The 14,516-nt window shown below is 45.2% G+C and overlaps 1 protein-coding gene across 1 annotated transcript; it reads left to right on the top strand.

Moving 5' to 3' along the window:
• Positions 1–2,574: 2,574 nt before the first annotated feature.
• Positions 2,575–10,426, top strand: SAP18 (Sin3A associated protein 18). The gene is made up of 4 exons (XM_027557600.1): positions 2,575–2,718; positions 2,835–2,944; positions 8,354–8,476; positions 8,702–10,426. Exons 1-4 carry the CDS (start codon positions 2,590–2,592, stop codon positions 8,856–8,858), a joined length of 519 nt encoding a protein of 172 aa, XP_027413401.1. The 5' UTR covers positions 2,575–2,589; the 3' UTR covers positions 8,859–10,426.
• The last annotated feature ends 4,090 nt before the right edge of the window (positions 10,427–14,516 follow it).

The raw sequence follows: 14,516 nt of genomic DNA, 5'->3' as shown, positions 1-14,516 counted from the left end.
GGATCAGTACTTGTTGGAACTAATTGCTTGGTTTTCCAAGGAAAGAGCTCATAATAGAGGACTCCCTTCCAATCTCACCATATACATATCACCTCTGGATGAAGACTGGCCTTTGGTGTGGTTGGTGGTGGCTCATTTCCTATGCCACAAGATCTCTTCTGTTCCACATCCAGCCAAGGTTTTTGTGGCTTAACTAATGGGGAACATGAACATCAAAGCGATTAACATAACCAAGCTTGACTGTTTTCAATTAATGTCTCCATCTCCACCACTGGTCTACCTGACCATGGAGCACTGTACAGTGAGAAATCTCCTGCAGGAAACTTTGCAAACCACTTCTTTTCAAAAATTAACAAAAAAAAAAAAAAGATTTTTTTTCCTGGCCATATTATGTGGCAAGTGGGACCTTAGTTCTCTGGCCAGGACTGAACCCACATCCTCTGCACTGGGAGAGTACAGTCTTTACCACTGGACCACCAGGGAAATCCTGAAAACCTCTTTTGACATGTTTGATCAGTTACAACACCTTCTCCATACACTGCACAAATCTTTTTTTGTGTGTGTATTTTATTTGCATTTATTTTTATCTTTCTTGAAATAAGAAAGTGAAAGTGAAGTCACTCAGTCGTGTCTGACTCTTTGCGACCCCACAGACTGTAGCCTACCAGGCTCCTCTGTCCATGGGATTTTCTAGGCAATAGTTCTGGAGTGGATTGTTACTTCCTTCTCCAGGGAATCTTCCCAACCCAGGGCTCGAACCTGGGTCTCCCGCATTGTAGACAGACGCTTTACCATCTGAGCCACCAGGAAAGCATAATATGCTGAAAATGTTTTCCTTCCATCTTTAGGTAGACCAGTTGAAGCTGACAGAGATCCAGAGAAGGAGACATTAGCTGAGAATAATCAAGCTTGGTTATATTAATGGGGCATGTTAATAGTTTTAAAATGGCTACACAAAAATTCACCATTTTAAAGTTTTTTTGTTTAAAAAAACATGCTGATATGACAACATAATCTAACAAAACTGTTTCAAACGAAGTTAAAGACAACTAAGTGCTACTAGAGCCACCTTACAGAAAACACCTAATGAACTTTTGGCCCAACCCAATAGTGTGTTCCTTTTGGTTGCAGTATGACATCTACTGCTTTGGGGAGTTCTGTTGCTGCCTGGCCTACTACAACTCAGCGAAGTATTCGAGCCTTGGACACTTGGGTGGTTTCAGACTTTCGTTCTTATGAAAAACCAGCCAGGATTATTCCTGTAACGTCTGAGGATGTCCTTGAGCCAGCTTTTCTCTAGAGTACACACCATAGAACGGAACTGTTGCCTCTGAAGTACAGGCACCTTCACTGTTACCATGTGACCCTCTGCCCAGGGCGGGTGCCCAGTCTACACCGCCGCCAGCCTCAGAGAATCCCCTCAGTATACCCACAACACAGGTCACGCATCTCCTGTCAAGCCAGCGCGTGTCGTCTGTCTGAAGTATTCAGTTCAGTCCAGTCGCCCAGTGGTGTCCGACTCTGCGACCGTAGGAACTGCAGCACGCCAGGCTTCCCTGTCCTTCACTAACTCCCGCAACTTGCTCAAACTCATATCCATTGTGTCGGTGATGCCATCCAACCAACTCATCCTGTTTACCCCTTCTCCCTTCAATCTTTCCCAGCATCAGGGTCTTTTCAAGTGAGTCAGTTCTTAGCATCAGGTGGCCGAAGTATTGGAGCTTCCGCTTCAGCATCAGTCCTTCTAATGAATATACAGGACTGATTTCCTTTAGGACGGACTGGTTGGATCTCCGTGCAGTCCAAGGGACTCTCAAGAATTCTCCAATACCATAGTTCAAAAGCATCAATTCTTTAGGGCTCAACTTTCTTTAAAGTCCAACTCTCACATCCATACATGACTACTGGAAAGACCATAGCTTTGATTAGACTGACCTTTGTTGGCAAAGGAATGTCTGTTTTTTAATACGCTGTCTAGGTTGGTCATAACTTTTGTTCCTGAAAAGCCAGTCCCTGTGGTTTTAGCGCGTCCGGGTTAGCCCAGCGCTCGAGCCTTCGGTGTTGACCGGACTCCTGGACTTCTTCGTTTTAAAGCACCTTTCCAACTCTTTCCCCCACTTCCCACCGTGCTTTTCTCCAGGAGTCCATGGACGCTCTGGACACCGGCTTTCCGGCCACCACACGCCTCTCGGTCGTCTCTTCCCAGTCGGCTTCTCTTTCTTAAGTTTTGTTTTTCCTCATTTTAATCTAATCAGGTGTACCCGCCTTTTCCGATTAGCGACTGTAGTACACACAACAGCGCCCCCGCCTCGGGCCTGAGGGCCGCCCACTGCAATTCCGAGCGCGCGCTCACTCTTAGCTTTCGCAGGCCCGCGTCCGCGCCCCTCAAGCCATCCCTCTGCGCGCGAGACTCTAATTCAGCGCCCCGCCCGCGACGCCAGTGCCCGCCCCTTCCCAGGAGCCAACGCGCAGGCGCGCCTGCCGGGCTAGCGCTTAGCATAGCTAGTGCGCCTGCGCCGGGAGATGCCCCGCCCTCGAGCCGGTCATATATAAAACTTCGAGCGTCTCCTCGCGAGAGGCTTGGTTCTCATGCTCGCTGCCGGGGTCGGAGGTCAGAGCGAGCGTCTCGCGGGCCGGAGAAGGAAGATGGCGGTGGAGTCGCGCGTTACCCAGGAGGAAATTAAGAAGGAGCCGGAAAAGCCCATCGATCGGGAGAAGGTGAGGGTCCGGAGAGATGCTGGGGTCCCTGGGGAGGTGGGGCTGCGGTGCGGGGCCGGAGGGAAGGGTCGGGACCGCGCTTGCAGCCTCCTGACTCCCCCCTGTCCCGCCCCCAGACCTGCCCGCTGCTCCTGCGCGTCTTCACCACCAACAACGGCCGCCACCACCGCATGGACGAGTTCTCCCGCGGAAACGTGCCCTCCAGCGAGCTGCAGATCTACACTTGGTGAGTCAGGAGGCCGGGGGCCCGCCTGCCGCCTTCGGACTCTCCTCGGCTCGGGGCCTCTGGAGGCAGCTCGCGGGAGGTCGAGGTTCGCTGAGGAAATGGTGTTAACTCGTCTTGTGGCGCTTCCTTCGACCGCTCACGTTGAAACTTCTGGGTTGTAAAGAATTGACCCAGGACTGCTGTCATTGTTGTGGCTGCTGGGTACGGAAGTGACACGTCGGTCGTCCAGTGCCGCAGCGGCTCCCAAGGGGCTCTTGGTATAGGGTGGCGCTAGAATAATTTGGGGAGGGGAGTGGTGCTGTTGGGTGATACTCGTCGGCCTCATAGAGCGCGTGTGCTAATATTAAGCTTTTGGGGTCCCAGCTTCAAAACAACGAAACCGGGTGGATTTTGATGTGCTTAATGGAGAAGCTTTTGATGTGTTTACTGAGGGTCTCCCCCTGAATGTTTGTGTACCTTCTCTACCCCGTCTGACTAGGGCCGTTACGTACAGCAAGCCGTGTGTAGTTCCTTGGTTTGACGTTATAGTGGCTTTTTAGTAGCAGTAAAAGGTGTATAATTATTTAAAATATGCCTAATGTAAATATGTGACATTTGTCATTTTAATTGTTTCAGGGTACATTTCGGTGCAACCATTACTACTATTTTCAAAACTTTAATTCCCTACAACAGAAGGTCTGTACCCAGTAGGCAATAATAATGGGAATTCTTCATTTCCCCTGTTCGGCACTATGTATCTATGTGAATCTGCCTCTTTTAAGTATTTCATATAAGTGCTCTGATATGTTATTTGTCTTGTTGTGTCTGGCTTGTTTCACTTATAATCAAGGTTTATTGATGGTTAAGGATGTGAAAAAACGTTATTCTTTTTTACGACTGACTGAATAACGTTTCATTGGAAGGCTTTTCTGCGTCTTGTCTGTCCACTTGTCTGCTGGTGAACACCGAGGGATTGGTTCCACCTTTTAGCTAAGTTTATGTAGTATGATTCTCAGTTCAGTTCAGTCGCTCAGTCGTGTCCGACTCTTTGCGACCCCATGAATTGCAGCACGCCAGGCCTCCCTGTCCATTACCATCTCCCGGAGTTCACTGAGACTCACGTCCATCGAGTCAGTGATGCCATCCAGCCATCTCATCCTCTGTCATCCCCTTCTCCTTCTGCCCCCAATCCCTCCCAGCATCAGTCTTTTCCAGTGAGTCAACTCTTGGCATGAGGTGGCCAAAGTACCGGAGTTTCAGCTTTAGCATCATTCCCTCCAAAGAAATCCCAGGGCTGATCTCCTTCAGAATGGACTGGTTGGCTCTCCTTGCAATCCAAGGGACTCTCAAGAGTCTTCTCCAACACCACAGTTCAAAAGCATCAATTCTTCGGCGCTCAGCCTTCTTCACAGTCCAACTCTCACATCCATACATGACCACAGGAAAAACCATAGCCTTGACTAGATGGACCTTTGTTGGCAAAGTAATGTCTCTGCTTTTGAATATGCTATCTAGGTTGGTCATAACTTTCCTTCCAAGGAGTAAGCGTCTTTTAATTTCATGGCTGCAGTCACCATCTGCAGTGATTTTGGAGCCCCAAAAAATAAAGTCTGACACTCTTTCCACTGTTTTCCCATCTATTTCTCATGAAGTGATGGGACCAGATGCCATGATCTTCGTTTTCTGAATGTTGAGCTTTAAGCCAACTTTTTCACTCTCCACTTCCACTTTCATCAAGAGGCTTTTGAGTTCCTCTTTACTTTCTGCCATAAGGGTGGTGTCATCTGCATATCTGAGGTGATTGATATTTCTCCCGGCAATCTTGATTCCAGCTTGTGCTTCTTCCAGTCCTGCGTTTCTCATGATGTACTCTGCATATAAGTTAAATAAGCAGGGTGACAATATACAGCCTTGACGAACTCCTTTTCCTATTTGGAACCAGTCTGTTGTTCCATGTCCAGTTCTAACTGTTGCTTCCTGACCTGCATACAAATTTCTCAAGAGGCAGATCGGGTGGTCTGGTATTCCTATCTCTTTCAGAATTTTCCACAGTTTCTTGTGATCCACACAGTCAAAGGCTTTGGCATAGTCAATAAAGCAGAAATAGATGCTTTTCTGGAACTCTCTTGCTTTTTCCATGATCCAGCGGATGTTGGCAATTTGATCTCTGGTTCCTCTGCCTTTTCTAAAACCAGCTTGAACATCTGGAAGTTCACGGTTCACATATTGCTGAAGCCTGGCTTGGAGAATTTTGAGCATTACTTTACTAGTGTGTGAGATGAGTGCAATTGTGCGGTAGTTTGAACATTCTTTGGCATTGCCTTTCTTTGGGATTGGAATGAAAACTGACCTTTTCCAGTCCTGTGGCCACTGCTGAGTTTTCCAAATGTGCTGGCATATTGAGTGCAGCACTTTCACCGCATCATCTTTCAGGATTTGAAATAGCTCCACTGGAATTCCATCACCTCCACTAGCTTTGTTCATAGTGATGCTTTCTAAGGCCCACTTCACATTCCAGGATGTCTGGCTGTAGGTCAGTGATCACACCATCGTGATTATCTAGGTCATGAAGATCTTTTTTATACAGTTCTGTGTATTCTTGCCATCTCTTCTTAATATCTTCTGCTTAATATCTTCTGCTTCTGTTAGGGCCATACCATTTCTGTCCTTTATCGAGCCCATCTTTGCATGAAATGTTCCCTTGGTATCTCTAATCTTCTTGAAGAGATCCCTAGTCTTTCCCATTCTGTTGTTTTCCTTTATTTCTAGTATGATTCTAGTTCAGTGTTATTCCAGGAAAACAGTTCAGGAAGGTCGATTTAACTTATAGAGAAGAACTTGTATTAACAGATTGATGAACACTTCTGTTCAGATAGATTAGTCTGTATTTCCTCCAATAAATTAAGAGTTCCTACTTGCCAGATACTTGATTTGACTGAAGAGTATAAAGAGGGTTCCACCCCCTCTCTAGAGTAAACTCAATCTCCAAAAGAAAGCAGATGGAATAAATGCTAAGACTTTACGGTGGAGATGGAGGGTAAGATTGTGCCACACTCTCTACTCTGAATCAAAGAAAAAAAAATTAGAAAAAGTTAAATCCCGTCCTCAATTGTCCTGTCCATAGACTGCAACCAAACAAAACAACCTTATCTTACACCTCAAAATGGTGGCCAAAGACAGACTGGATGTTGGTGAGGGACAGAACGGAGCCCTGCTGTTCCAGAAGCAGCAGTGAGGGAAGATTGGGGATTCTTAATTTGTAGAAATAAATTGAGGGGCCAAAGTAGGTGGCCTTGAGATAAGTCCAGGAAAGAGGAGTGAGGAGCCCAGCAGAAGCTAGTTGAATTGGCTAAAGTCCAAGGGACTGTTTGGAGCTAGGGGAACACCCCACCCTAGGAGTGATAGATCTTGTGCTTGGGTGGTCACTAAACAGGTTACTGGAAGAGAATTATCTCGATCACTGAAATAGGGTTCAGTGAGAAAAACAGACCAATAGGAGATAGAGCAAGAAATGGCTCACATAGTAGTGGGGATTGCCTAGGTCTGTGGTGCAGGCTGGAACTCTCCAGCATAAGCTTTTGGAATTTCTTCCAGGAAGTCTTAGGTCCAATATGAAGCCTTTTCAACTGATTGAATGAGGCTCACTGATTGACTGAATGAGGTTTACTCAGATCATCTTGGATAATCACTTTAAAGTCAACTGATTATAGATTTTTGATCCCGTCTCAAAAACACCTACCTTAGTGTTTGATTGAATAATTAGGAGCTGTAGTTTCCTAAATTGATATATAAAACTGACCCTTACAGTCACCGGAACTCTTGCAGAGATTTGAATAATGAGAGGTTAAGTATAGGCTGATGGTGGGGATGGAGACAAAAATAGATTGGTCTGTCTTTTGGCTGCACTTCAAGACTTGCAGGATCTTAGTTCCCCAAGCAGGGATGGAAACCTGTGCCCCCTGCAGTGGAATCCCAGAGTCAACCATGGGACCACCAGGGAAGTCCTACTTGATCTGTCTTTAGGAGGTAGAAACGACAGGCCAGAGGTGGGAAGAACTTTACCACTCTTAGGTTTGTGACCTGGGCATCTAAGAGGGTGATGGTCATATGAGAAGAAGGGCATGTTTGGGGGACACTGTAGAGTTGTTTCGGGTGTATTGAGAAGGATTCAGCAGTAGAGAAGGAAAGGTGATGTGATCATTGTGGCCTTTTTGCTCTCAGTGCAGCTGAAGCCATGGTTTTTTACCTGAGTGTGATGTAGTGGAGATGGTGTAAATAGGGAACTGAGTGAAAACTAGATGACTTCTTGGGTGTTTGATCCCCTGCTTAATGCCTTAGGGCTCTTCACTGGTGCCTTGCATCCAAGGTCACTATATAGCACCTTCAACAGTGCTGCTGCCAAGTTCCTTTTCCTGCATTTCATGCTCCCAGGTGTCAGGGAAGAAGACAGTTCAAAAACTTCGACTGTTGCTCGTAATTCCTGATGCTTATATTTTAGAAGATTTTTCCAGATTGTGTCATATTGGCTCAAGGTCTATATAAAGTTCTCATTTCAAACAGAAATCGGCAGGGCAGGAATATATATTGTGAAAGGAGCCAATGCTGCTGCTGCTAAGTCGCTTCAGTTGTGTCCGACTCTCTGCGACCCCACAGAGGGCAGCCCACCAGGCTCCCCCATCCCTCAGATTCTCCAGGCAAGAACACTGGAGTGGGTTGCCATTTCCTTCTCCAATGCATGAAAGTGAAAAGTGAAAGTGAAGTCGCTCAGTTGTGTCCGACTCTTCGTGACCCCATGGATTGCAGTCTACCAGGCTCCTCTGCCCATGGGATTTTCCAGGCAAGAGTACTGGAGTGGGGTGCCATCGCCTTCTTGGGAAAGGAGCCTATGTTTAGCCTTAAAAATTCCATGTGCTTCGTTGGCTTTTCCATCTATTGCAGAACTCATCAGGACATTCAGTCTTAGAAAGGAAAACAATGCACAATCTTTATGAAAATGCTTTCCTGACACACTGATTCTAAGATGCATTCCAATTTCAGAGATGCTAAAATGTAGAAAAGTATGCCTCTGAAATAATGAAAAACAGTTAATTTGAGAATTTGGATTAATTTGGACTAGTTATCCTTAAGTGGATAAATCACTGGGTGAGTGAGATGTTGCATAGCAGCAAAGGTAGTGGGGTAATTCTGAAGTCCCTTTAGCACACTACCAGTCCAGTCTACCTTCATTCATGAAAATTTCAAACACTGAGGCTGATAAGGGGAAATAGTATTTGGGGGCAAATAGTATTATTAGGTGCTTTAAAATTAAGTCAGTTATGAGACCTTTACAGCTTCTAACAAAGTTGCAATTGAGACACATGTAACTAATTCATTATTTCAGTATCCTTGTTATATTATTGCTGATTGTCTTTTTTTTCCCCTTAAATTCAGGATGGATGCAACCTTGAAAGAATTGACTAGTTTAGTAAAAGAAGTCTACCCAGAAGCCAGAAAAAAAGGCACACACTTCAATTTTGCAATTGTTTTTACGGATCTTAAAAGGCCTGGCTATCGGTAGGTAACTTTTCATTTTTAATTCCTTATAATCTCTTTGACTTCAGTATGTTTTAGCTGCTAGGGATAATCCATATTATCTTACTATCTAGTTTAGATTATTATGTATTACATTTTTATTGTGTTCTAAGATCATGGAGCAAATCCAGCCCCACATTGACTTTTTAGGACACACACAGTATCATTGCTCAGCCACCCTATAACAGTTGATCTCCTTTCCTGCAGAGTAAAGGAGATTGGCAGCACCATGTCTGGGAGAAAGGGGACTGATGACTCCATGACGCTGCAGTCGCAGAAGTTCCAAATAGGAGACTATCTGGACATAGCGATCACCCCTCCAAATCGGGCACCACCTACTTCAGGGCGCATGAGACCGTATTGAATTGTACTTGCTTTTTCTTGAATTTATTTTCCAGTCAGTTATGTAAAATAAACTTTCACTTCTTCCTCCCCTCCTTATTGCCATTAAGCCTTTAAACTCTATAAACAAATTGTAATGCATCTATTTAGGAATTAGATTTGGCTTTGCTATGGTATATTAATAGAAAGTCCATATGTTTCAAGTTCTTCTGTAAAATATAAAAGTGCTCTTAGCATTCTATGTAAAACTGTATTGTTAAATATATGTTGCAGTCATCCAGAGTGTGAAAGTTAATGGGGCCTGGGTTTGGGGTTTAATATAGTATTGCTTGTTTATGCTAAATAAAGGAGTTGCTATGTTTTGGCCCAAATGGGGCAGAACAAGAAAGCCATATTATATTAAATGGAACAGGGCTTTGTCACCTAGAAGCTTGTATGGACTTGGGAAGAGGACCTGTGGGAATGAGGGGGTGCAGCTGGAGTGTTTTGGAACAGTCTGAGCTGAGGCAAGTTGAAGAAGCTGTCTGTGTTTGAAGAGTGGCCTGCCTGAAACAGGATGTGATGACAAGTTAGAGAAAAGGTGGCACAGTGAGGACTTTTATGCTTCAAAAATGGGGAAAATAGAACATTTTGAGGGCAGGGAAGTAGTAGAGAGGAACAAGGGTTAGAACTTAGGATAAGGATAGATTTACCTTGAAGATCTGAAAATGCAGGGAGAATGAAAGAGGAAACTTGAGAGCATGGGAGAAGGTCCGGGATGAGGTCCAGCTGAGTAAGCAGGAGGTGTTCACACACCCTCTTCAGTGCTGAGGCTGACTCATGTCTGATTTGAGGCAGTATACAGAGTAGTTAAAACCAGGTGGGCTGAACATGTAAATCCTGGTTACGCTAGGAGCACCTTGGACAAGTTGCCTGAATTTGTTTTTGTTTAAAATTTGTAAAATAGAAGTGACAGCCTACAGTACTGTGAAGACTAATAACAAAGTTAGCCATAAAGTAGGACTTTATAAAACATAAACAGAACAGGTGCCGTCTCGTCCACAGAACAGTTCCAGTCTCAGTGTGCAGTATGTAATTAAGCCCTATTACCTTCATTCTTTTGCATAGAAAACTTTGAAACTGTGTATCCCCAAATTAAAAAATATATATTACTAGCAAAGTAAGATTGTAGTAGTTTGATCTTGTACAGACAAAAGCAGCCTTGGAAACCTGACACTTGTAGGATCAGGGTCAGTCAGCCAGCAGGTAGGTGACACAGGTAGGACCTGGAGCCCAGACCTAGGGCCTCTTCTCCACTGAGCTTTGCCCCAAACCCCTCAGTGCTTGATTCATTCAGACCAGCTAGGCTTGAGCTCCGTAAGTCATAAAATTAACTTAAATCTGATATATTGGAGAAGAGGAACCATGATTAATTACCATCCTGTTTGTGGAGAAGAAACAATGTACTCTGTAGATCAAGACAGGAAGTCAATACGGGACTTCCCAAGCCAACTTTTCATAATGGTGTGAACTCCAGTGGGGCTTTCCTGTATTATTCCAGGTTACTCTCCCACTGGCTGAAAATAAAGTGGCTTATTCGCTTTGTTTCAACATGGATTTTTTTTTTCTTTAGGTAAAATTGGTGTATAACAATATATTAGTTTCAGGTATCAGATCAGATCAGTCGCTCAGTCATGTCCGACTCTTTGCCACCCCATGAATCGCAGCACACCAGGCCTCCCTGTCCATCACCAACTCCCGGAGTTCACTGAGACTCACGTCCATTGAGTCAGTGATGCCATCCAGCCGTCTCATCCTCTGTCGTCCCCTTCTCCTTTTGCCCCCAATCCCTCCCAGCATCAGAGTCTTTTCCAATGAGTCAACTCTTCGCATGAGGTGGCCAAAGTACCGGAGTTTCAGCTTTAGCATCATTCCTTCCAAAGAAATCCCAGGGCTGATCTCCTTCAGAATGGACTGGCTGGATCTCCTTGCAGTCCAAGGGACCCTCAAGAGTCTTTTCCAACACCACAGTTCAAAAGCATCAATTCTTCGGCGCTCAGCCTTCTTCACAGTCCAACTCTCACATCCATACATGACCACAGGAAAAACCATAGCCTTGACTAGATGAACCTTTGTTGGCAAAGTAATGTCTCTGCTTTTGAATATGCTATCTAGGTTGGTCATAACTTTCCTTGCAAGTTTCAGGTATACAGCATTATTTATTATTTGTATACACTACAAACTGATGACAAGTCTAGTTACAATATGTTGACCCCCTTCACCACTGATGACCAATCTGCTCTCTGTATTTATGAGTTGGGTCTTGTTGGGTTTTCTCTTTCAGACTCTACATACAAGTGAGAGCATGTGGTATTTCTCTAATTTCACTCAGCATAAGCCATCCACGTTGCTAATGGCAAGACTTCATTTTTTGGCTGACTAATATTCCATTGCATGTATGTGTGTGTGTGTGTGTGTATGTGTTGCACAATTTTTTATCTGTCCACCCACCCATGGACACTTAGTTATTTCCATACCGTGGATATTGTATCAGTAAATAATGCTATAATGAACAGGTGGGTGCAGATAGCTTTTCTTCACACTTGCCAGCACTTATCTCGTCTTTTTCATGGTAACCATGCTGACAGGTGAGTTGTTAATCTCTGTGGTTTTGATTTGTATTTCCCTGATTAGCGCTGTTGATCACTGTTCCATGTATCTGTTGGCTACCTGTGTGTCCCAACATGGAATTTTTCCTTTAAAGGTTGTGATCTTCCACCAAAAGTACAGTTAAACAATACCTAGTGAATTTATCTGGAGAAGGCGATGGCACCCCACTCCAGTACTCTTGCCTGGAAAATCCCATGGACGGAGGAGCCTAGTAGGCTGCAGTCCATGGGGTCGAGAAGAGTTGGATACGACTGAGCGACTTCACTTTCACTTTTCACTTTCATGCATTGGAGAAGGAAATGGCAACCCACTCCAGTGTTCTTGCCTGGAGAATCCCAGGGACGGGGGAGCCTAGTGGGCTGCCGTCTATGGGGTCGCACAGAGTTGGACATGACTGAAGCGACTTAGCAGCAGCAGTGAATTTATCATTGAATATAATGCTAAGACTCAAAAGACTTGTACTTAGTCCTTATTTACCTCTGGCTGTCCAAGTATGGCTTTGAGGTAGTAACTGAGCTGTTTCATGGACCCTGACAGCACCATGCTTGGCCTTCGGTGTCCTGACTGCCTCATGCTCTTGTGGTTTTCCATTGTGGGGTGAACTAGAGAATGCTCATTGCCTGTGATATCTTTTCCGTTTCCTCACAGGGTTTAGGACCTTGGCAGGGCTTCTTCAATGGCTCAGTGGGTAAAGAATCTGCCTGCCAATGCAGGAGATGTATGTTTGATTCCAAGATCCCCTGGAGAAGGAACTGGCCACCCACGCCAGTGTTCTTGCCTGAAGAATCCCATGGACAGAGGAGCCTGGCAGGGGGGGTCCATGGGGTCGTACAGAGTTGGATACAGCTGAGTGACTGAAAGCAAGCAAGCACAGGAGCTTAGCATCTTCAGTCCTTACCTCAGTAGGGAGTCAATGCTGAGTTTATACTTACATTTTCATGCTCATAGTGGTCACTGGCTGAGGTAATGTTTCAGATATCAACTCTGTGCCTATAGGGATAGCTGTGAAGGGGAAAGAAAGCAGTTAAAACTGTTAGGCAAACTCTTATATAGAGCTGAACTCAGCCTGTTTCTGTTCTATCGCGAATTCCAAACTTACTGTGACCAAGCAGTTATAATGTGAGTGCTGAGTGGTGCCTAATCTCATTTCACCTTCAGCACTGAGGTGCAGGCAGTGGCTATATCTTCACTTCAGCTGAAATGGAGGCCTGCTTTAAATAACAGCTCGCAATGTGGGCTGTGAAGTGAGGAAGCCAACAATGGATGACTGGAAACATGTTTCCAGAAATAGTGTGCTGTTGTCTTCAGCTCCCTTCAGGCTGGTGCCCACCCAGCTCCACCAGTCCTGTTCTGGCAGCAAAGCCGTTGTCTGTGAAGACTCTGCCAAGGGATGTCATCTGGAGCATGTGGACCTGGTTCAGTCTTTGTACAAACCAAACGCCTCTTTTAAATAATATGGTCATGGCTTCTGGTTTTAGTATCCGAGCAGCCAGTGAGGTCTGTGTGTCCTTGTGTGTACTTTATTGCTTAGATTGTTTAGTTGCTCAGTCGTGTCCGACTCTTTGTGACCCCATGGACTGTAGCCCTCCAGGCTCCTCTGTCCGTGGAATTTCCCGGGCAAGAATACTGGAGTGGGTTGCCATTTCCTTTTCTAGGGGATCATCTTGACCCAGGGATCAAACCAGGGTCTCCTGCACTGGCAGGTGGGTTCTTTGACCGCTGAGCCCCTGGGGAAGCACTATTGCTTAAACAGGTTGTTCTTAAAAATCTCTGTAGTTTCTTGGAATCTGTAATGAAACAACCTTGAAGGAAGTGTTTATTCTGCTAATCAGGAACTAGCCAGGCTATTCTATGAGGACAGTTATTGATTCCCACCCCCCAATAATTCCTAGGAGGAATAAGCTAAAACCTATCCCTGGTGGCTTAGATGGTAAACAATCTGCCTGCAACGCAAGAGACCTGGGTTCCATCCCTGGGTTGGGAAGATCCCCTGGAGAACGGAATGGCAACTCACTCCACAATTCTTGTCTGGAGAATTCCATGGACAGAGAAGCCTGGCAGGCTATACTCTATGGGATCATAAAGAGTCAGACACGACTGAGGAACTAACACATACATACAAAAAGCAATTTTAATAATAAATACCAAAATAATTTTAATAAGAAAAACCTGTCAGCCTGGAAGTGTGAGGCGTTCATTGTGTAAGGGTGTCCTAATCACACACCCACCTCACACCGTTGGGAAAAGCCAGGGAAAGGGGCCTAGAGGAGGGCCTGGTAGAGAGTGACTGTTCAGTAAATAGCTGTTTTAAACACAAGATAAAAGGTGTTTGTAGCCCCTCCCTTGCTTTGTGCCCTCAATTGTCAGAATTTCCTAATCCACAGGCTCGCAGGCTAGCCCAGCTATAACCAACTCTTGAGACAGTGTCATGAATGGAATAAAATTAAAACAATTTAAACTGAATCCAAAGAACCATCTGAGGTACTTTCAAAATCTGCATACATCATTAATAAAGCTGTCAGAAACTGTAATTATTACTAACTCTGCACACTTCCAGGGAAAAAGTATGTGGAATGAGTGCCTATTACACACCAGGTACCCTGTGCCTCGGGTGGAGAAAAACCTGACATGCAGGTCCTTCCTCAGAAAGCCTTTGTCTCGTGACAGAAGGTATAAGTGCGGATGATCACAGGTGGATAGGAAAGGGTTGAGAGGAAGGTTATGCTGAAGATGGCAGGTGAGCTTGTTCAGCACCCATAGGGGTTGCGTTTAGGCTCCCAGTAGATTAAGGGTGTGGTGTGAACAAAGGCATTGAAGCATCAGGTACTTTCCCGGAATTTGGCTGGAGATGAAGGTGAGGAGGTGGGGGCATGGTGGAGAATGGAGGGGAAGGGATACACCCCAGGTGCAGTCAGCAAGGCCTGGGGAGGGAAATGGGACATGGAAAGAAAAGTCCATCATCAAGGCCTCCGCATTTTCATCTGCCAAATGGAAATGCTAGCACCTATTCATTAGGAGTTACTTTAAAAAA

Source organism: Bos indicus x Bos taurus, chromosome 12, assembly GCF_003369695.1.
Source record: "Bos indicus x Bos taurus breed Angus x Brahman F1 hybrid chromosome 12, Bos_hybrid_MaternalHap_v2.0, whole genome shotgun sequence".
Taxonomy (NCBI): domain Eukaryota; kingdom Metazoa; phylum Chordata; class Mammalia; order Artiodactyla; family Bovidae; genus Bos; species Bos indicus x Bos taurus.
The sequence above is the reverse complement of the archived record's forward strand: the minus strand, read 5'-3'. Positions and strand labels throughout refer to the sequence as shown.